Below are 23,602 nucleotides of genomic sequence, written 5' to 3'. Positions count from 1 at the left end.
AATAGTAACTTAGTTACATTACTAGTTACTTCTCTCAAAAGTAACTCTGTTACTTCAAGTTACTCATTACTTTCAAACTAACTAGTTACTAGGGAAAGTAACTTTGGTTTTACTCAGAATTCTCTTGTTAATGTGTTGCTTCCATAACTTTGCCAGTCTTCTAGCTTGCTTACTTGCCACAAGTGCACTGTGCCACCTACCAATAGAAAGGAAAAGATAATGTGCATATTTCCATGAGAGAAATCCCACGCCTGGACCGTCATTGACTGCTGCCATGATTCTAGCCTACGTCACGGCGTCATGTGCGCCTTTTACATCCAACACAAAAACTGCAGTCGTGGTGCTTTCGATTGTACTCAGAACTCGGAAATTCTGCCTTCTGAATAGGAAGATGTAGGCAACACCAGACTGCAGATGAGCTGCATACAGGGCTGGACTGGGACAGAAAATCGTCCCGGGAATTTTGACTAGAGACCGGCCCACTATTATAGGAAAAATTATAAAGCCTTTGAATGAAAACAAACGCTGTTGTGACAGTGATGAACACTGTTTTGATGGTATATATGCATCAATCTATCAATCGTTTGTTGTAAGATTCAGATAATTATTTTTTAAAAGCTAGACATTTTAAATGAGAATAAGAAAGAAAAATATTTCTTTGTGCCCCCCTCTCCCTGTTAATGTCCTACCTGCCCCCCTGGCAACACTTTGCTAGACCCGCCCCTGCACAGTTACCAGCTGTCAGTTACCTAAAAAAGGATCCTGGGGTTATTTGTCTCTCAGAAACAGTTCATAACTTCCCTTCAACTCATTCATGTCACCTAAAAGGTAAACCTGTTTCTCCATCACCTGTTCAGCTCTGATGATCCAGTAAGGACATCTCCTGGTTTCATCTTCATGTTTCCCTCTCACCACATAACCAAACCATATCATGACCAGCAGCTTTTTTACAGCTGTGGCTCCAGCAAACATCAGCTGATACTAGAAATTAATATTTAATAAATTCTAACAACAGCTGATCAAACGTGCTGCTGTTGTTTAGCGCGACATCCGCTGGTTTCCTCTTTCGGCGCAAAGTGGGCGATAAACAAACAAGAGCCGATCAGCTGATCACTGATCAGTTTTCATGACTGAAGTAGAAACGGGAGAGGGAGGGGGAGAATGAAAGAAGAAGAGGCAGCTGTGCAGCAAAGACACAGAATAACTCCAGCTTTGTGCCTTTTTCATTGTAGCTGAATTACGGGACAAACTGTTCCTTTTCACCTCAATAAGAAACGCGTAATATTTTCTCTGAATACCGGACGGGACGGTTGGCAACTCTAATAACTTATGAACAAAATAAAGTTCAACATCATTAACTTCATAGCACCCACCCAGCTGTATAGAAACTCCGTCATGCTAGCTAGCACGCAGTACGGAAAAAGTCAGAATAACGAAAATAAACTCCACCTAAACTTGGTTCATATCTGACCCAGAGAGACTGCAGGTCATAACTTCTTACCTGAAGTTCAGTTCACACTTGGACCGGCGGCTGCCTCGGGTCTCTTTTCCTTCTGCGTCCTTTTTTCTTCATCCACCTGCTGGCCTCCACCACTTGCTAATGTTACTGAATCTGTGGAAGCTCCGCGATAGCCACCACACGAAGTAACGAGTAACGACCCTATCTAAAGCCCAGTAACGACTAACGTGTTCCTGATTTTGGCATAATAACTAGTTACCGTGCTCGTTACCACAATAATAACGTAGTTACTGTAACGCGTTACTTAATAACGCGTTAGTCCCAACACTGGTAATTATATGCAACATTCTCTGACTGGAAGAAATTTGTTTAACATTTAAACTTATTTTCTGCACATTCCAGCACATAATTTTTTGTTTTTGTGTTTACACTCACTCTTTCAAATAGATGCAAGTAAAACACAGCAGAAAATAAATAACATCAAAGACTAGCGGTCCTTTTGCTCTATTTTCACCTGTAAAGCAGGAGTGGCGTAGGCCAGCGGTCCCCAACCCCCGGGCCTCAGACCGGTACCAGGCCGTAAGTCGTTTGGTACCGGGCCGCGAGAGTTGAGGCTCAGGTGTGAAATGTATAGTTTTCAGGGTTTTTATCGGTTTTCAGCGTTATTTTGTTATCGTTTTTCCTGGGTCTTTTCATGTGTGTTATGAATAAATCTTCTTTTTTTTGGTACCGGTACTAGTTTTATTTTGTTGTATTTATCCGCGACACCTTAAAGGCCGGTCCATGAAAATATTGTCGGGCATAAACCGGTCCGTGGCGCAAAAAAGGTTGGGGACCGCTGGCGTAGGCGGAGGTTTGCCCTAGTGCAGGTGTGCCGCAGCGGTCAGTTGAAGAATCCACGAGTTTCTCTGTGAATTTCCCATTACGTGGTAGCGCACTCCTGGTGCTTGCTTGGAAGTTTAGGGGGTTTTTTGCTGTAAAAAGAAGTTTTCTTCCCACGCACAACGGACACTAATGTTTTTGTCACTTTTTATGGAATCAAACTCAAAGTAAGGTCAGTACTTCCACGCTTTAAACGCTGCACGCTCATACTCTCTCCCGCACTCGATATATGATCCATTGTTGATCTGCACACAGCTGTTGCCACGAACGTCGCAAAAAAATCACGGTTTTAGTAACGCAGTAATGCAGCGTTCCTACGGGAAAGTAACGGTAATCTAATTACCGTTTTTGCAAGAGTAATTCCTTACTTTACTCGTTACCTGAAAAAAGTAATCTGGGCAGTAACGCGTTACATCTGATGGGCAATAACGCGTTACTTGTAACGCGTTCCTGCCCATCTCTGCATATGAGTATTGCTAATTGTGTCTCAACATCAAAGTGTCTTAATTTTCTATTTATTTATTTGTATCCTTGAGCTGAGTTGTTTGTTTTGTCTGTTTTGTTTTGGTTTGGGTTTGTTTTGTTTTGTTTTATGGTGGTGTTATTGTAAAGATTAAAACTCAATAAATGCCTTTAAGGAAAAAATGCTTATGAGCAGGACCACCAGGATCTATAAGAACTTTCTAAACTTTATACTAAAGTAGTTCCTAAGGCAGTAAGTTTGTAAGTTGTGTATAAATTCAATATTAACCACTGGACATAACAAACAAATAAAATATAAACTAAAACTGCTGTTGAATAAAAATGAAGAAGAAACTTAAAATATTCAACAGAAAAACAACCACATTTTGGACTACGCTCCAGGTTTGCCAAATATATTTTAATGTGGCACAATAACACTCTTATTACCTAACTGATTCTGAATGCCAAAGTGGCTACAATACTACTCATCCTCACCTTCATCAGGAGTGGGAGCAGTCAAATAGCAAATCTAAATAATGTAGATTACACAAATTTAAAGTTGTGTCTATTAAGGAATTATTTTGGGAAGGAAGCCTTCTCAATAAAAGGATTTATTTGGAAGTCAGTATACAGCAAAATAATTACTAAACCACTGCCACAAACCAAGTATATAAAAAGAAAAACTACAGTCTGTGATATGCTCGGGTTATCTCTTTTGATTTACCATGTCCGTAGTCTGGAACACATATTTCCAATTAACTCATCTTCAATTATTTTATTGGACATTTATAAAAACATTTAGTCCACCTAGAAATACATAAATTGTTTTGTTTGATGTCTCATTTCAGCGGGATACTTCACGCCACCTGGACTGGTTAACAACTGTTAGAGAAAGCCATGGATCTGTTGAATTTTCATCTCTGTCTCTGGCTACATCCATCAATGAAAGGGGAATATATTTTATCAAGGCACAAAACCAGAAAAAGGTACACAAATGAATTACATGTCAGTGTTTTATAATTTCAAAATAAATAAAAAATAGTTTTACAATAAAACATTGTAAAACTTTTTCTTGTAGTAGTTAGTGTCACCTTTTATGTGAATTTCTTTGTAATTTTATTTGAGTATTATGTATATAAATTCTAAAAAACAAACATATTTGAACAATAAATTTTTTAGATAAGTTCCCCTTTAAGCTGATTTTCCTGTTAACCTTTCACTGTACTAATGTGCGTATGTGCATGGAATCATAGTTTCTCGGTCGAAGGACAAACACACTTCTACAGTAATCATTTTTTATTTTTCCCTTTTTAGATTACTTTAGAGAATTCACTGACCTTGCAAATTGAGGATGGACATGCAAACATGACATATACCTATGAGGACCTGAAAGAACTGCAAAATAAACTTATGCTTATGTCTGGAAAAAAGCAACAAAATCAGAGCGAAGTGGAGCGCTTCACTGAGGTATGATTTTGTTATCATTTGCTACATTGATGTTTTAACAATAGCTTATATTTTTATGTCACCTGTAATCTAATTTCTTCTTCATATTCAGGTGTTTGAAAACATCCAAAGATTTGCCAAAGCATTCGTAGACCTTCACACTGCAGGGAACCCACTTTTCAGGTGTTGGGAAGCTAAGATTTTTTGTAAAACTCAGAGTGACCCATGTATCATTATGGAAATTAGGTTTTGCAAGACCCTGTGTGGCTTCCAAGTAAATGGAAACTTAGTTGAACAGCTTACGGCTCTATCCAAGAAGATGGAGATGTTTCTTGATGACTGGCAAAACTTCATGGACACACAGAGATTTAACCACTACTACTTAAACTACTTCACAGCAGAACAAATATTCTACTTGTGCAGTGTTCTGATTCCAACAAACATGAATGCAGAACTCGAAGACAAAGCGCTGATGATGCTTTCTTTTATCAAAGCAAACTGCACAACATCAGATGTCCGGAGTATTTGGAGAAGATTTTATAACCAATATGGCAAAAGGGATAATGAACACAGTGAGCCATCGTCACCCAGTGTTAGTCATTTTGCACATGACAGTGACTCAGCAGATGAAGCAGACAAGGCTCTTGGATTGAAAGAGTTGGAGGAGTTGTGGAATGGCTACATGAAAAACAAGGAAATATTTTTCCATGACTTATTAGACATTAGGAGTTTAGGACGTCTCTTGCAGTTGATGACAGAAAACCGAAATCAGAATGAGTTGGAAGATGAACCGGTACTCTCAGAGACGAAAGACCATTCACTCAGAAGGGAGTTTCCAAAAGGCCTAAAGTCAAAACAACCTAATCTCATAATCTGCCAACATGATGAGATCCTGACTTCAAGTATCTGCTTGTACATGACCAGTGACTTTGAGCCATTGCCAACTTATGATGAAGTGTTTTTGTGTACCCCTTCAACATCTTATGAACAAGTAGAGCTTTTCCTGAGAAGATGCCTCACATCAGGTGACACTGGCCAGAAGATTTACACAATGCTGTGGGCAGACCAGCTTTCCTATGATGTTAGCTGTGCAATGGAAAAGTGTTTTCAGAAACTGCATTCCCATAAAAAGGATTATAGGCTAGTGATCTTTTGCAGCTCTGATAGAGAGCACACTTATATCCCTACTGCCTTCAGTCAGTACAAAACAGACTTTGTGCCACAAGAGCCACTGGAAAAGATCCAGCAGTACTTGTCCCTTCATTACATCGTTACCTCAGATTACAAGAACGCCATGTTCAAAGGTGGCCATTCTCTGGGTATTGTTGCTTCCAGTCGTGCAGGAGTTGGTGAGTTTTAAATGTGACTTTCTCTCCGTCAATCCATTATGTAAAATAATTGTTAAGATGGGACATCAATAAAACCTTAAAAAATACATCTCTTTTTACGTTTATGCATAAATTTGCTCTAAAAGCTTTAATCCAGACTTTAATAAGGTTTTATTCATGCATTTTGCAATATCATCTACTATAGATAAAGACAATATGTAGTTCCTTTATCACATATTTTTTAGGGAACCCCATGTAATTTTGTTAAAGTGGTACACTCCTTTAAAATCCATCTTAAAGCATGTTTGTTGTAATTTAATAACATAGTTATTTACACAGCATACAGCAACTTTCAGATTTCAGTTATTTTACTTTAAAAAGTCCAGTAATGCTTAGCAGTTACTTTAATACTGACAACAAGTGCAAATATCTTTGAAATACGTTTTAGAATAAATATTATAAGTTTGCAGTATTTATATAGAAAACAGGGTACTGAATTGTATCTTGCGTTGTGTGAAAAATACAATTATTGACATGATTTCTGTCAACCAGTTAATAGATTGTTATTCTACCATTTTAGGCAAGTCACTGTATGTCCAAAGACTGTATGAAAAGCTAAAGAAATGTGCCACACAAGGAATGCCATTTAAGAAGTGCATCAGACTAACTGAACATGAGGTTGATGATAACAAGATTCTTCAGTTTTTGTATGACACACCACAACAAAATGATATTAAGGTGTTTCACTTTGATGTCACATCTTCGGTAAGTCATTTTTAAGTAGCCATAGTAAAAGTGCTATTATTTATGAAATTATTCAATTTAAATCTAAATTTTGATTCTTTGAGAATCCCTTAGCTAGTCATAAATTGCTTTATCTAGTAATACCGATTTTTTTTTTCTCATACGTTGTTTATAGGTGCAAAAAGGCCTGAATGAGCTGATATTCAAGCTATTCTTTTTGCGGTACCTGATGGATTCAGATGGACAGATGTGGCACTGCAGCCAGAACCACTTATATATCATTGAATTACTAGAAACCACAAATGATCAGAACAGATGTGCCACCAGATCAGTGAGTGGAGATTTTACTGCTTGTACAGTTTATATACAGATAATTGCTGAACTTGCGATTTGCAGCTTGTAGGAGAAGATGATATTAAGATTGAGAATAGACCTGAATGTTCTAAACATAATTATATATTTATATACTTTTAGGGACGAAAGGAAAACTTTGCATTCTTGGATGTTTTCCCAAAGGTGTTTTGCCGTCCACCAAAAGAGGTTATGACTTTGGAAATGCAGAAAGAGCAAAATCCAGACATGGACTGTGATGACCCCCTCATGGATGATGAATGTTTCAGGAGTGAAGCTTATCAAAGACCATACCAGTACCTCACACGTTTTCACAACAATGACAGTCTTGACAACTTTACTTACCGAGGCATTGAAGGGACTCATGCAAAGTGTCTTCAGATACTCTTAATCAATTGTGGTATAATCGATCCATCATGGGCAGAGCTGCGTAACTTTGTGTGGTTTCTTAATCTTCAGTTGAAAGACTGTGAGAATTCAGTTTTCTGCAAATTTGAGTTGGTTGGAGACACTCTTTGTGGGTTCAAAAACTTTGTGGTTGAGTTCATGATCTTGATGTCCAAAGACTTTGCAACACCATCACTATGCATCACTGACCAGAGCCCAGGGAAGCAACACATTGACATCAGTGGACTAAAAGAAAAAGATTTAGCTCCATTCCTCATTAGAAAAAGGTGGGAATCAGAGCCACATCCATACATCTTTTTTAATGATGACCACATGTCCATGACATTCATTGGATTTCACCTTAGGCCCAATGGCCAGAAAGGGGTTGATGCAGTAAATCCTTTGACAGAAGAAGTGATAAAGAAGAACATCATGACGCAACAGCTGTACAATGGCTTAGAACATCAGAGAGTTCCTTTCAATGCAGACTTTGATCAGCTTCCTAGAGCTGACAAGATTGAGCATCTGTGCAGTGTTCTTGGCGTCAAGTGGCCAACAGATCCCGATGTAACATATGAACTGACCACCGACAATATCCTCAAAATGATGGCAATTCATATGAGATTCAGGTGTGGCATTCCTGTTATCATAATGGGGGAGACAGGATGCGGTAAAACAAGGCTGATAAAATTTATGTGTGAACTAAGAAGATGTGGAGCACCAGCAGAAAACATGAAACTGGTCAAAGTTCATGGAGGAACTACGTCAGAAATGATTTATGAGAAAGTGAAGGAAGCTGAAACTCTTGCAAGGACCAATAAAGAGAATCATGATCTTGACTCAGTACTTTTCTTTGATGAGGCAAACACCACAGAAGCCATCAGTAGCATCAAGGAGATCCTTTGTGATAATTCAGTGCAGGGACAAGAGTTTTGCTCTAATACAGGCTTACAGATAATTGCAGCCTGCAACCCTTACAGAAAACATACAGACCAGATGATTGAGCGGCTGGAAGCATCAGGACTGGGTTACCGGGTTCGGGCTGAGGAGACTGAAGACAGACTTGGCTCCATCCCTCTCCGCCAGCTTGTGTATCGTGTTCATGTGTTACCACCCAGCATGATACCTCTTGTTTGGGATTTTGGACAGCTCAATGACACAACAGAGCAAATGTACATTGAACAAATAGTACAAAGACAGGTGAAGGCCAGCGCGATTGACAAAAACTATATCCCAACAATAATTAAAGTGTTATCGTCATCGCAAAAGTTCATGAGAGAGAGGAAAGATGAATGCAGCTTTGTCAGTCTGAGAGATGTTGAACGTTGCATGCAAGTATTTCTGTGGTTCCACAAAAATCACCCAATGTTTGCTGAAGCTCTAAAAGCCTTTTTACAGCAGCAATCACACAGACAAAAAATACTACCTGCTAGTGACAGAGTAATCTGGTCACTCTTGATGGCTACTGGAGTGTGCTATCAGTCCTGTTTGGAGAGCAAAAACAAATATCTGAAAACTATCAGCCAAATTCTTCCTGAGTATAAACCACAGAGAATAATGAAGGAAATTCAACTCATGCAGGACCTCCTGCTCAATGGTGTACCCATGGCTGAGACAATAGCCAGAAATGAGGCTTTGAAAGAGAACTTTTTCATGATGGTGGTCTGCATTGAGCTGAGAATTCCCCTTTTTATTGTTGGAAAACCAGGAAGCTCCAAATCACTATCTAAAACTCTAGTTGCGGACGCAATGCAGGGTCCTACATCACATTCTGACCTCTACAAAAAGCTCAAGCAAATACATCTGGTGTCTTTCCAGTGTAGCCCTCATTCAACTCCTGAAGGAATCATCAATACATTCAAGCAATGTGCCCGCTTTCAAGAAAGCAAAAACCTGGATGAATATATTTCAGTAGTTGTTCTTGATGAGATTGGATTGGCTGAGGATTCCCCGAAAATGCCACTGAAAGCACTGCACCCATTACTGGAAGAGGGTTGTGTTGATGATGAGCCAAAACCTCATAAAAGGGTTGGGTTCATTGGAATTTCCAACTGGGCACTGGATCCTGCCAAGATGAATCGTGGAATTTTTGTGTCCCGTGGAGATTTAAATAAACAAGAGCTCATCAAAAGTGCCACAGGAATCTGCTCCTCTGATCAACATGTTCTTGAAAAGATTAATCGTCTCTTTGAGCCATTTGCAAAAGCATATATGACAATATGCAAGAAAGGCAAAGGATTTTTTGGTCTGCGAGATTTCTACAGTCTGATAAAAATGTTATTTTCAATTACCAAAACGTCTAATAAGCGTCCTACTGCAGATCAGATCACCGGAGCAGTCCTGCGAAACTTTAGCGGAAAAGATGATGTTGATGTAATTGACACATTCAGCAGAGAAGTCGGAACTGACTTTTCTAATACTAATATCACAACTATTGATATGGTTGAGCAAAGCATCTGTCCAGCTTCCAAAATGGAGGAAAGTCGTTACCTTTTAGTACTCACAAAAAACTTTGCTGCTCTTCAGATTCTCCAAAAGATATTCTGCTCTCATCAAATTCGCCCAGAGATAATCTTTGGGTCAAGTTTCCCAAAGGATCAGGAATACACACAGATTTGCAGGAACATAAACCGTGTCAAAGTGTGCATGGAGACAGGACAGACAGTTGTGCTTCTCAACCTTCAAAATCTGTATGAAAGTCTGTACGATGCTCTAAATCAGTACTATGTGACCCTCGGAGGTCAAAATTATGTTGATCTTGGTTTAGGAACACATCGTGTGAAATGCAGAGTTCACCAAAACTTCAGGCTCATCGTCATTGAAGAGAAGGAAGTGGTTTATGAGCAGTTTCCAATACCACTCATTAACAGGTTGGAGAAACACTACCTTGACATCAACACTGTCCTCACAGAGGAACAGAAGATCATTGCCAGACAACTGGAGGAATGGGTTAATGATTTTGTCTCCTTAAGTAGTTACTCCTCAGAAAAGAAGTATGATCCAAGTGATGTGTTCATCGGCTACCACTCAGACACTTGTTCCTCTGTGGTCATGCAAGTAACAGAGCGTGAGAGTACTAAGACTGATGCTCAGGTCACTCTGAACAAAGCCAAAGACATTCTGCTCAACTGTGCCACTCTGGACTCAGTGGTTCGTTTGGAAAAATCCAAACTGCCTGATGAGGAACAAGAGCATTTAATGCAAGAGTTTGTTAAAGAAGCAATGCACAGTTCACTGGGAGACTACATTGTGTATCACACCCAGCAGCCTGAACAGTCACACTTCTTATTCACTGAGGTAATTTTTTTGTTTGCTTTCAAATATTACACAGCAGCTGAATAACTTTGTAACTTGTTTAAACCAAGTATTGATAATCTGTCTTGAATTCTAGGCCCGTTGAAACTGCTATAATTTTTAGTTCAAAAGAAGGAATATTAAGTGTCATTATGGGCATATGTTGGGTGTTGATGTCAGGTTGATGTCAGGACTCTTTATTTGCACTGAGAGTAAGTTTTTAAAGAAAATATGTTCTTCATATTACAACTAGTTTTTACTTAATATACTCTTAATTTCTCACACTATTTTCTGCTAACGGTTTTTCAACTTTCATATTATCATGGAAAGTAGAAGCACTAGTTAAGATTTTTTTAAGGCTTCAGTATAATTCTTATTTGGTTTTGTTAAAAGACAGTTAGAATTTCACGTGGCTAACTAAATGTGAGGAAAACCTGATACTGTGTATAAACAATACCAAATAGTTTGTGGAATGCTTTATTAATTACATATAATGACACATGAAGGAGACATGAAAATACACAAAATGTGGCTTGTCTTTTTTTGTCATTTTGTCATTCTTGGTTCTTTTCTATTCTCAAGGTTACAACCTTTTCCAGGCTGCTCACTGCAACAGACATTCAACAGCTGCAGAACCAGATAAAGCTGGATGCTGTACAGCTGCTATCACTCCAGCAGTTTGATACTGAGTACTCTTTCCTCAAGAAAATCAGGTATGCATTCATAATATAAATAAATAAATCATCTGCTGGTGTTCATTTTAATTAAACTGATCACCTGTCTTTTTTTTTTTTACACCCTTGTGCTTTTATATCTTGTGATCTTTCTTATTATAATCAATTAAAATTAATGGTGTCTATTAGGGGTGCAACTATACATAACATTCAAGGTTCGGTTCGATACTTTGGTGTCACGGTTTGATATTTTTTCGATACAAGAAAATGTTCATGCTTTTTTAATTTGTAATTTATTAAAATTAGAAATATATATTTTAACTCAAACGTACAGTTTTTAAATTTAATGTTGCTGAAACAACAAAGGGATAAAATAATAAATCTATCTGATCGAGAAATACTCATCTTTGGAAAAGAGAGTTTATTAAAGAGAAATGGCTTTTTCAAAAAATAAAAGCTATACTATACGCTTCTTCTGGGCTATATTCTCAGCAACATGTTAAACATATCAGGTCCCCATAAGGAGAATCATGTGCTAACGGCTGTCTAAATGACTCGGGTAAAGTTTGTAGCATGCGTGCTTGTTGTTTTTCTCGGCTTCCACTTGTCTTTGCACTAGGATGATGTTGGAGTAAATGTGCAGTCATATTCGTTGTGTTCCCACTAGTGCTGTCAGCGTTAATCTCGTTGAAATGACGTTAAAGCCACAACACGGCAAATCTCTGTTAACGAGCTACCGCGGATCGCCCCGTGCGTGGGGCTGGATGGCGTCAACGAGCTAACTGTGCTAACGCAGTAGTTCCCACCCAACCGGTCGCAGCAGATGGCCGCCCCTCCCTGAGCCTGGTTCTGCCGGAGGTTTCTTCCTGTTAAAAGGGAGTTTTTCCTTCCCACTGTCGCCAAAGTGCTTGCTCATAGGGGGGTCATATGATTGTTGGGTTTTTCTCTGTATCTATGAAGCGCCTTGAGGCGACTTTTGTCGTGATTTGGCGCTATATAAATAAAATTGAATTGAATTGAATTGAATGTAATTGAGCATTGCGTGGCGCATCCGACATACTGTTTTACTTTTGTCCGTGACGCGCTTAACTTCAGGGTCATACTTCACATGAAGACCAAAATAGTTCCAAAGGCCACATCTGAATGAGGGTGGGGGAGGTTCAATTTGCCATGTTGCAACGAGCTTAGCTTCTGTCTTGCTAGCTTGCGCTGCGCTCAGTGGATCTGCGCTCGACAGTGCAGCCTAGGCGGAGTAGTCGAACGCAGATCCACTGAGCTCTCAACACAGACAGCATCGTCAGAAGAAAAGTTGATCAAATAAATTAAAAAATTTGTATTGTTCGATACATATGTGTAGCAAACCGAAAGCACTGTATCAAACGGTTCAATATCGATACGAGTATTGTTGCACCCCTAGTGTCTATTATAGTGAGTAGATGCATGGATCCACATACCACTTAGTTATTGTTGTGTTTATTCAAATATATGTTTTAATATATGTCTCAATACTAGGGAATTTCTGGGCTCAACACTTGCAGACAAAGTGCTTATTATCCAAGCGGAGTATGATGAAGGCTCCCACAGAAGGAATATTCTTTCTTCAGCCAAGTGAGCAGGAAGATCATCCCATAATGACTTTTATTTAATTTGCTAACATTAATGCAAAATTTCTAATTTTCTCTTTTACTTTCTTGTTTGAATTTCAAAGATATTCATGCTTCAATGAAATAAACAAGTATGACACTACTGATGACATGAAGACGTTTGTGTACTTTGTCATCAAGCTACCTCGAATGGAGGGTGGGACGACCTATGTTGGTTTTCAAGGCGGTTAGTCCTGCCACACACAGACACACACACACACAGACAAACAAAGGTTTTATTTCATGTCAGCGAATTTGTGATGTTTTAATGTTAATATATATTTTAATAAACATGTTTCATGTTTAATGTGTTATGTAACACATTAAACGTCAACATCAAAAAACTGAGTGTTCACAGAGGACAACAGTTAACTGTGTCTTTTTTATTCATACCTTTTCAGGTCCTTGGAGATCTGTTCACATCGATGATCTCAGAAGATCAAAAGAGTTTGTTTCAGATGTTCTTTCTTTGAAAAACCAACGCATCAGTGATCTTTTTGAAGATCCACCTGAGGGTAAATCACCATTTTTTTTCCTGTGGAATATTTTGTATACTACTACTACTACTACTACTACTACTAATAATAATAATAATAATAATAATAATAATAATAATAATAATAATTCTTTTTTCCAAGCCATGGAGACAGAAGATTACACCGGTGTACCACAAATAGCTGAATCCACTGTAAGTGTTATTTACCACATTTAAACCTTGATAGAATATCGGTATTTCCACACGACCAAAGGACAGTTTATTCATCTCTGAGAAGGTTTAATATTTATTACCACTTTCCCTCTTTTACATTTATTGTCTTCTTTTTTCAAAACTTTTAATCAGTGGTACCAGGCTTATTCAGTGTAACTACTAAACATATTTGTCAGTGCTGAAATAGATAAAATCCAATCCAATCCAATATCCAGTGATGATATTTAAAATATTACAATGATATCAATATGGGAAAAAAAATTGAATTTTTTTTTTAATGTTTTTTTGAATTCAAACAGCTGCATCTGTCAGAAAATCTTTGATTCTGAGTTATGTAAGACAGTCTCACTGGTTGACTAATATATCCCACCCACTTGACAGTTACTCTTCTGAGAATGCTGTGATAGCAGTAAGCAGTGGTTTAAATGTTGTGTGTGTTAATCATTACTATTCATTTTCTTATTAATAATAATTCACAATTATTTTGTAATAATTTTTTTCAGGTTTTGGAAGATGTATTTGATACTACAGATCTGGTGAGAAGTTGTGTGCAGAGTGCAGTGAGCATGCTGAGAGATGAAGTGGACAGTGGAGAATTTAGCACCAAGAGGGTTGAAAATCTGCTCACTCTTCTGGATGGAAATTATACTCAAGGTAGAAAATAATGATGTAAATGTAACACCCGTCCCACATTCTATTGAGAGGGGTCCTGGGTTCCTCTTGTTACTTACTACTGATACTCCCTTTTTGATGCTTGTGACATGACATGTGCAATAAAATAGACTATATGGAAATGAACCACAGACAAGCAGGTCAATTATAAATTCAACTCCACTTTAGTAATGATTAGCTCCAATAACACAAAAGGTAAGGTATCTAATATCAACTGTAACCAAATAATTAAATAATATGGTGGGCCCACACACACTCTCACCGACACACACACCTTAACTGCAACAGTCTTTCTGTATTAACAAACACCTTGTTGCAGGCCTGAGTCGTGGCTCGGGTGCGTTGGGACCTAAAACAACATGGCCGCTTCACTTGTTGCCAAGCACTAAAATAAAAGCACGTGCAAACAACAGTACTCATGGCTCCAGGCAGTTCAAGGGGCTAGTCGGGGAAACTGGGTCAAGGCCACCAGCAAGGCACAGCAGCAGCACTCACAGTTGCTGTATTCACATATTCTCACGTTAACACATAAGAAAAACAGAAGGGACCTCTCTGGCCTGCCAGCAAAGACCTCTGTGTCCTCCTACTGAATTAAATAACCCTGCTAAATGCCGATTTGCATACTGTTACATACTCTGTCAGCAATATTAACATTTGCTAAATACATGAGTACAGAGCAGGACATGAGCTAAGCAAACATACTAGGCTAAGTTAGCGGCTAATCGCAGCTAACAGTCAGCCCGTTTTACATGGCAACTTAAGACACAAGTTTCAAACAAAACTCACAGATTCATATTTACCTCGCAGTAGGGTCAGTGTTATGGACAGCTACAATGAAACTGCAGCCAAAATGCATTTTGATGAAAAAATGTGATGACATAAATTAATTTTGTTTTCAAGGAGTGTTTGCAGAAATTGTGAGGAAGCGTCTTCACTCACTGTTAAAGGATTATGAGGTCAACATCCCCAATCCAAAAAGCTGGGTCCTGAATGAGGCATCTAATGTCATTTCTCTTCAAGAAGGAGGGACATTTCTGTAAGTTTCTGTAACATTTGCCTCATGCCATACTTTTTTCTCTTTTTTTTGCCGGGGGGGGGGGGGGGGGGGGTATTTCATTAAATCACTTATTCATCATTTATTGAAATACATTTTATGTCAAATGTAAAATACGCAACTCCAAACAAGATACAACAGTTACTTGTCTCACCTGTAACCCTGGGTTGATATCAGCAGATGTCAGGCTGATTTTATGAAAGTTGCATGAATATTTCTTTCAGACACACACTGTGGAGGAAAATCCAAGCGGTTGTCACTCCACTTCTGGCCTACTTGGTCTCAATCATTGACCGAGACTGCAATATGGACCTTCTCTTGGATGATGAAGAAGATATCAGGAATCTCTGGCTTGAAATTTTTGGGAACAAAGAGATGCTCAGTGTGCCGTATGTGAGGGTGGAAAACAAGTAGGTATCTTTTGGTTATGGTATTTGCTCATATCAGATTGGACCCCTTTGCCTTCAGAACTGCCTAATTCTTGTGCATATTGATATGATAGCATCACACAGTTGATGAAAATTTGTTGGTTGCACATCTCTGATGTCAATCTCCCACATCTATTGGATTGAAATTTGGTAACTGTGGAGGCCATTTGAGTGCAGAGAATTCTTTCTCATGCTCAAGAAACCAGTTTGTGATGATTTGATCTTTGTGACATAGTGCAAAGCAGCCATCAGATGGGTACACTGTCATCACAAAGGAATGAACATTGTCACCTGTAATACGTAGGCTATGGTCTTTAAATTACATGTAGTTGGTACTAAGGGGCCCATGGTTTGGCCAAAGGATATCTCCCACACCATTACACCAGCAGCAGCTGGAACTATTGATACAAAGTAGGATGGATCCATAAGGGTGCAATAGAAGAATTTGACACTCTCCAGCTTTGGCAAGTTCATACAAATGGTAGCCTCACTTTCTTGTTCTTAGCTAACAGGAATTGTGTCCAGTGTTGTCTTCTGCAGCTTTAGAAGCCCACCTGCTTTAAGATTTGATGTGTTTGTGTTCAGAGATGCAACCCTAGCAATGATTATGTTTTAAAATACCAATTGATGATCAGGTTGTTTTGTCTAAATGCACTGAGTTACTGTCTTTGGCTGATTAGAAAGTTAATGAGCAGCTGAACAATTGTAACTAATTAAGTAGCTGGTCAGTGTATTCAGTGCAAATTGTGTGACTTTGGGGTTTTGTAAGGGACAGTCTTTTTAAATGATCAGTGGTAAAATTACTCTTGTCAAAGTGGTTAATTTTCTGGCACATCATCTATTTAAAAATAGCATTTGTAAAAAAAAATGTAATCTTGGCCCTCTTACTTTTACAGAGTATTAATGGTACAAAGCCACATCACAGGTGGCCACACCATGTGCTGCCGCATGCCATTCAGTTGGTGGATCAAAGACTTCCTAGATGGGCTCATGATGCAAGCAAGACAATCAAAACATCAAAGTAAATATGCCTTGAAGTTGTGCTTTAATTGTTAGTTTAAACCTTTTTTTAAATTGAATCCTAATATATTAATGGAACTCTTACCTTTTTAAATTTTTCTTACAGAGCATTCGTTTGGGGATTTCCATGATTTGTTCTTGAAAACTCCACTTGGCACTTACATGGCAAAAAATGTGAATGAAAAATTGAAAAAAGAATTTTTCAAAAAGTACCTGCAGGATTTTGTTTCCATGACCATGAAAGTGGCATCAGATGAAAAATTAGAGGTGAGATGAATGAAGGAAAATGCACAATAACTGTCTCCATTAGTACAATGTGACTTTTCATTTCCTCAAATATACGGTAGGCTTGCTTCATGTTTTCTTGAAAATGCTTATGTTCGATTAATGTTACCTTTGGTTTGAGGTAAATCCCACTACCCAACAACATAAAATCCAATAAGAAGAAAAAAATCACTGCACAAACTTTTCTCAGTTGTCACAACCGTCCAGTTTACTACACTCTAATATAGTGGAGCAATTAGGAGTAGCTAAATCTTTTCATCAAAGTACTGGTAAAAACGAATCATTAAAGGTAACTTTAAAGGTTCAAATATAAGTTTGCTGGAATGAGTGTGGAAGTATTATAATGCATAGCAACAATGTGGAGCAGATCAAAGCAATGCTTTGTTAATTACACTTTGTATTTGATGCTTTACATGGCTCAGAGTGGGACATAATCATTCGGAATTTTTTCAATCAAAATAATACATTAAATGTAATGCCAGTTTAAGTTGCTAATATTCCAAACAAATATTGTGTCAGTAATCTACTTGGGCCTTTACTCCTCAGCTACTTTGTCAGGCCATGGCCAGCTGTGTTGACGAAATACAGAGACAAAAACGAGATGATGAGCTTTCTCTACCGCTCATCCACATTGCCTATCATTTTTGCCAAAGCCGTCTTCAGAACCTTTCACGGATGATTTCTCTACACACTGAAATTGTTTCACCTTTGCAAAGAAACCAGCAAATTAGACGTTGTCCTGAAATGGTAAGTGTATTTCTTCATTCCTGGTGCTCTGAGAATTTATTTATAAAATTGCCTTTAGGGTGTGGATATTTTTAACAATCATAGAACTATTCAAAGGATATTATAAATATTAGAAAACTGCTTAATCACTTACAAACTGTTTTGTTCTGCTGTAGGTTTTGGATGTCTATGCAGCCACGGCATGTGTTGAAAGCCTGGAACCTTGTAATTTAGAGAGTGATATCCGCTGCCAGCATTGGCTGAGGAAGGTGAAGAAAGTGCAGGCTTCACTGGAATTGATTTGCTCTCAAAATAATCTTCAACAATATGGTGAGCACTGCAAGAAAGTACTCCGTGACGTCAGGTAAGATACTGATGCAGTGAAAGTAGAATTTTGTTGCCCAGTTCTCTCTAGTGTTGACTGAAAGAAACTGCGAAAGATTTTTGTAGTTATTTATTGTTATGACTTAAAGTTATGGGGATTTTTTAATGCAGTATATTCTTATTTTAGCAAAGATGTAGCACACCTATTTAAACATAAGATCTGGGACATTAAAGTGTCAACTTATGCTTCCCCCCATTGCTAACCAACATGTTTAGTAAATCCTAGCACAGGTGTAAAATGCTGACTTTGATAGTGCTGTAGGGGTGGGTGATATAGCCCTAAAGTTATGTCAAAACATTATAAGAAATATAATAATGATATTTCTGATGATATAGAAACAAAAAACTGAACTTTTTTTTTGTGTGATTGCAGCTTGCGGGCAGCAACATGTATTAGTGCAAACAAAATAAAGGGCATTGTCCTCTTTTCCAATGAGCTGCTGTCAATGATGGCACAATCTCATTTTAAGTGTGAATATATTGCCAGTATAAATGACCCAGTATAAGTCAAATGTAAGCACAAAAGTAGCCTATGTAATATCTTCCTGGAATAACCACTAGTACTAGTTGAACACTAACTGTAACTCAACTCAACTGTGTAATTCTACAATGCTGCACAGTATCATCACATAATAAAACTGAAAATTATTTTCTATTTGGGACATTGTATGTTGGGTCAAGCTTTTCAGCCAACTTCTTGTCCTGCTTTACCACTATTTGACCACAGCATAAGTTTCCATCCACCGCTGGCTCTTCCTGATAATTAGCAAGTGTAGCTTGTTGAGTCAGTTGTTTACATTTGGGTGGCACATCAACAGCTACTAGTGTCTCCTTCTTCATAGTCTTCCATATTTTGTACTCTGCTTTGTTATTGGTCATTTAAGTAGCTCCATGTTTTTTACTCAATTGTCTTTAGAGGCTGGCACGGAGCTCAGTCGTGCCTAAGCTTATCTTGTTGTTTGAAGCATAAATATTTTATATCACATAAAAATGACCAGGATGATATGACACAGCTCATATCATTAGTCTATCATTAGTGTATATATATATATATATATATATATATATATATATATATATATATATATATATATATATATATATATATATATATATACATACATATATAATCAAGAACATACTAACTTTGATCATGGTCTGTAATATTTTGCAGTCATGGTTGGAAGCGCATCTACATCCTCTCGTTGTTTGTGGAACATTTGATGCTGGGTTTCCAAAATGAAGACAATCAGCTCAGGACACTGGTCCTGAACCACATTAAAACCCTTAGTAGAGTAAGTGTGTTTGTGTATATGTGTGTGTTTGTTTTTAGTTTATGTTTTGTTTTGTTTTAAATCAAAGGTCACAGTCACACCTAGTCAAATAACCAATCATTATTCAGCGCAAATTGTTTGATTTAGGTTTAATTTACAAAATGAAAAGACCTCTGTATTCTCCAATACATCAGCAATTTCGCCTACGCAAGATGATGGAGGCACTCTTTTTGTCTGTAACCTGTCCATATTGCACAGAAGTCTGTTTTAATGAGACAAAGCACCTTAGTTGGGCATAAGATTTTTTTGTTCTTCTGTCTTAAATAAATTAATATAATGATTATAATTACTGTGTTCTTTATTATTTTAACCTATGTTTAAGGCTGTGGAGACAAACTCGGATGTAAAGTCTACACAGGCTTTTGAAGCAGTAGTTGAAGTCCTGAAGTCCTGTAAACAGGGGGCAACTAATCAGATTTTCAGGTAAAGCCTTGTCTTGCTTTAAGCTGGCCTTTAAATGAATTTATATGAAATATGGAAGAATTTAAAGGTAATTTGATTGATGTTGGTTGCATTTTCCTGAAGGTTTGGAGGTGAATGTGGGGTGTGCATGAGAGAGCCTCTAGAACCAGTGGGGCTGCCATGCTATCACATCTACTGCTTAACGTGTATCAAGGAAAGCCTTGATGCAGGACAGGCGTTCTGTCCCACCTGCCGCCAACAATTACCAGATGACTTCCAGCCACATGTTTCTGAAGACACAAGGTGAGATTGTTTATTTGTGTAAATAGCTGATAACGCATGTGTAAACATTCACAGGAATTGGCTGTTTTTCACATTCATAACTATACAGCTGCTTTATATTACAACCTTCTCAGAAATACTTAAACAGCTTTAAACTTAAAGAGTATTTGCAAAGTTTTTCAATCTTAAGGCTTCAGCAAAGGTTCAATCCAGAGTGCTGACATGATACGTGTTACAGGCTTATCCTACTAGAGTATTTGAAGGAATTACCTAAATGATAATAAGTAGATATGCAAAACATCACACAGGTGGAACCTACTACTGTCTGTATGCGTCAGGGTAACAAGATCGGCTCCTTTTGCCCCTTCCCTGGTTCAACTGTTATGGCAGGATTGCCATATTTGCCTTTATGAAATATAGTTACAGGCTGCCACTTATAATCGATGTGTCACCCATTCATTCTACAACATTTTCAAATATAGAAGACGTACAGTGGCTTGTTGCTTAGCACTTTTGCCTCACAGCAACATGGTCATGGGGTCAAACCTGGGTAAGGTTGTTCTTTGTTGAGGTTGCATATTTGACCTGTGCTTGTGAAGGTTTTCTCTGGGAGCTCAGGTTTCTTCTGCCTTGAAAATAAAAGCTAAGTTAATGCTATGTCATCCCAGGACACTCTTGCAAAAGAGAGTCTCAATCTCAAGAGTTTCACTTTATAATTAAAAATATTGTTTTGTAGTGTGCATAAAACACAGTATCAGTAAGCACATTGAGATCCTGAGAGAGAATCAGTTCTGGGGAATCAGGTTACAAAGCTTAACGTTTGGCATAGTGCATATACATTATGCTTAATTTACATTTTGTATCTCTCCAGAGCATCTATCAAGAAAAATGCAGGATTCAGGCAACGTTGCAACAGTTTCTTTATTGATCTGCTCTCTACTATGTGCTTCAAGGACAATACACCTCCAGATGGAGGTGTCATCGCACACCTTTTTTCCTACCTGATGACGGAGACAGGTACCACTTTGGGGGTTTTTCACCTTCTTCTCTAAAGAATCTGGAATCCAGGGATAATTTCTCATGTGATCACTACAACCATAAATAATATAAATCATTTTCTTCCAGATTTCAAAAATTACAAAAAAGTGATCAAAATCTGCTAGAATAAATTACTATTGGTCTTTTTTAATGTTAACTTTAGATTATTTTCCAAACAGATCAGAAAGAGATTCACACCAAAGCTTTATCACCTTTTGACGAGTCTCCAGATAAAAACCCAGTTGTGCGATCTGTAATTCTCAAACTGCTACTGAAATTCAGGTAGGCATCCTACTATAAATATGTCACTGTACAATTACTCTTAGTCTGAATTAACATAGATGTTTCAATGTTTTGAGCAGTGTTGAAAAGTTTCTCAGCATTGGGAATTTTGCATGTTTAGTGATAAAATGTGTGAAAAGACTTGAACTTGTTTACCTTACCCCCTATGATTGACCTAACTGTGTTTCAGCTTTGAAGAGGTCATGAAATATTTGCAGCAGCATTTGTCATCTGTTGAAGAAAGCAGATTTGTTGATGATGTTGATAAAACAGAGCTCTATGCCTTATACATCAACTGTTTGGAGGTAAAACTAGAAAGAAAACCTTTGGAAATTGCATTTAATAGTGTTACATTACACAAATAAACTGATGAGAAGAAGGTTTCTCCTTTTTAGGAATAAAAAAGGATTTATAAAGACTTTTTATTCTATTTTTCTAAAGCAAGTGGTAACTAAAGAATAACCACAACCTTTTAGGGAGCATGTATTATTCTCCAAAAACAAAAGTCTCTAAAAGGACATCTGAAATTCTGTTTTCTACTGTTTGGTCTTTTTTTTACTTATAGTTGTGAACATGAACGTGAAACCCACTAACATAATGTAAATATTCTCCTTCTGGAATGAAACTTAAACTAGTGATCAGCAGAAGGAGGAGTCCTCTGTGCTGGATTTAATGTAAATGTAAAAGTAGTTTCAGTATACAGGAGTTGTTTATGTATTCTCAAACATATGTAGTTATCCAGTTATATCTGAACAGGGCACAGTTTGAATACCAGCAGTATGACAAAGTCCTTGGTTTTTTTGCTTGTTGCTGATAGACGTCAGATGAAGTGACAGTTAACTGGTGATATTTGCAGGACTCCATCTGGGAGAAAATGCCTCAGGAGGGCAACAAAGCTGCAGAGTTACAGTGTTTCATTAATGAAACACAGTTCCTGCAGTCCTTTTTGGCTGAAGTCACTTCTGCTCCAGCAACAGTCTCTATTCAACACCTCCAGCATATTGCCCGACTGCGTGTGACCCTCATCATGGCTTCCCAGCTCATCAGTGATAGACTGTCAGGTGAGATATAACTTCACTACTGCATTGCGCTACTATAGTTTCCAGTGCTTAGGAACTAAAACAACCAGTCTGTCATTGTTGCAGGCAACCATGTCCCAGATGGAGCAGAAGATTTTCTAAACATGGTGATAAAGCTCTGTGAGGACAGTGGGAATAACTGGTACCGTATTTACCTCATCCGCAAGCTCAGCGAATCACAGGGTGTTGAGTACGTTCAAACAATAGTGAAACAACCTGAGTTCTTCTGGCTTTTCCCTGAAGAGATACATCAGCAGGTACTTCAACAGTCATGAGTTATTTTACTGGCAAAAATATGAGTCAAAAAATAAATTCATGTACTTTTCTCCAGAGTATGAAATTACATCAAAAGTTATTTCATAGCACTTTATTATATAAGGTAAAGACCATACAACATTTTAGACAGAAGTGTAAGCCGTAGTATCAGGTGAATGATAAGAGGTAGAAACGTTTATACTGGGTTGTTGTTGGGAGGGGGATGGAAAAATACTAAAGGACAGTCATTGGAGTAATGGCGGGGCTGTGTCTCAATATGTGTACTTGTGTGTTCCTCCGTTCTCGTGAACTTGTGATATGTCATCTGTCGGAGACCAAGTACTGTTCCAATTCAAAGTACGCATCAAGCTGAGAACGATAAAAATTTCCAGATGTGCTCTCGCTCCTTCCGTTTTATCGAGCATGCATTGGTTATGACTTGTGTGGACTTGGTACAGCCAAATATCCCAGAATGCGTTTCATCCAAAACTCAAACACTAAAAACTTTTAAATACTACTCTTTCTAGATCACAAAATAAACTTTTAAGTTATTTTCAGGAGAGAATGTAGCTCTGTAAACTTCAAATATCTGCTTGATTTATCAAAACATCACATATTTGCAAAAGTGCTCTGACATTTTCTGAGACGTTTGTTACACACCAGCTTGATAGCAGACCGGGAGGTCAAGGTTAGAGATGGCACGATACCACTTTTTTATGTCCGATACCAATACCGATATTATAAATTTGGATATCGGCCGATACCGTAATGAATCCGATATAGTGTGTTTTTTAATCAATAAAACTGTTGTTTTTTTTTAAATATCTTGCTGCCTTTTGTATAAGTTCATACTCAAGTTTTAAAAAAAAAAAAACACTAAAGCTATTCTGTTACACCTGTATGCAAAAAATACACTACACCCAAAATATTTCATGGTTCAGCAATACTGATCAATCTAACAAACATAAACCTACTCCATCCT

General features: G+C 37.8%; 1 protein-coding gene across 1 annotated transcript in view; it reads left to right on the top strand.

Moving 5' to 3' along the window:
* LOC308397600 (E3 ubiquitin-protein ligase rnf213-alpha-like) overlaps nucleotides 1–23,602 on the top strand; it is a 68,113-nt gene that overhangs the window by 25,515 nt on the left and 18,996 nt on the right. The window contains exons 19-44 of the mRNA XM_080883573.1: nucleotides 3,652–3,789; nucleotides 4,118–4,270; nucleotides 4,362–5,598; nucleotides 6,158–6,342; nucleotides 6,497–6,652; nucleotides 6,796–10,356; nucleotides 10,936–11,066; nucleotides 12,540–12,635; nucleotides 12,736–12,857; nucleotides 13,072–13,185; nucleotides 13,309–13,358; nucleotides 13,883–14,033; nucleotides 14,952–15,087; nucleotides 15,330–15,515; nucleotides 16,430–16,554; nucleotides 16,660–16,820; nucleotides 17,385–17,585; nucleotides 17,741–17,928; nucleotides 19,123–19,243; nucleotides 19,605–19,705; nucleotides 19,808–19,987; nucleotides 20,838–20,983; nucleotides 21,184–21,286; nucleotides 21,477–21,591; nucleotides 22,143–22,347; nucleotides 22,432–22,622. Coding sequence (XP_080739699.1) covers nucleotides 3,652–3,789; nucleotides 4,118–4,270; nucleotides 4,362–5,598; nucleotides 6,158–6,342; nucleotides 6,497–6,652; nucleotides 6,796–10,356; nucleotides 10,936–11,066; nucleotides 12,540–12,635; nucleotides 12,736–12,857; nucleotides 13,072–13,185; nucleotides 13,309–13,358; nucleotides 13,883–14,033; nucleotides 14,952–15,087; nucleotides 15,330–15,515; nucleotides 16,430–16,554; nucleotides 16,660–16,820; nucleotides 17,385–17,585; nucleotides 17,741–17,928; nucleotides 19,123–19,243; nucleotides 19,605–19,705; nucleotides 19,808–19,987; nucleotides 20,838–20,983; nucleotides 21,184–21,286; nucleotides 21,477–21,591; nucleotides 22,143–22,347; nucleotides 22,432–22,622 — 8,253 coding nt within the window. The remainder of the gene's footprint in view (nucleotides 1–3,651; nucleotides 3,790–4,117; nucleotides 4,271–4,361; nucleotides 5,599–6,157; nucleotides 6,343–6,496; nucleotides 6,653–6,795; nucleotides 10,357–10,935; nucleotides 11,067–12,539; nucleotides 12,636–12,735; nucleotides 12,858–13,071; nucleotides 13,186–13,308; nucleotides 13,359–13,882; nucleotides 14,034–14,951; nucleotides 15,088–15,329; nucleotides 15,516–16,429; nucleotides 16,555–16,659; nucleotides 16,821–17,384; nucleotides 17,586–17,740; nucleotides 17,929–19,122; nucleotides 19,244–19,604; nucleotides 19,706–19,807; nucleotides 19,988–20,837; nucleotides 20,984–21,183; nucleotides 21,287–21,476; nucleotides 21,592–22,142; nucleotides 22,348–22,431; nucleotides 22,623–23,602) is intronic.

Source organism: Rhamphochromis sp. 'chilingali' (genome assembly GCF_963969265.1).
Source record: "Rhamphochromis sp. 'chilingali' genome assembly, chromosome: 5".
In the NCBI taxonomy this organism is placed as follows: domain Eukaryota; kingdom Metazoa; phylum Chordata; class Actinopteri; order Cichliformes; family Cichlidae; genus Rhamphochromis; species Rhamphochromis sp. 'chilingali'.
Note: the sequence above shows the minus strand (reverse complement) of the source record. Positions and strands in the feature narration are given on the sequence as shown.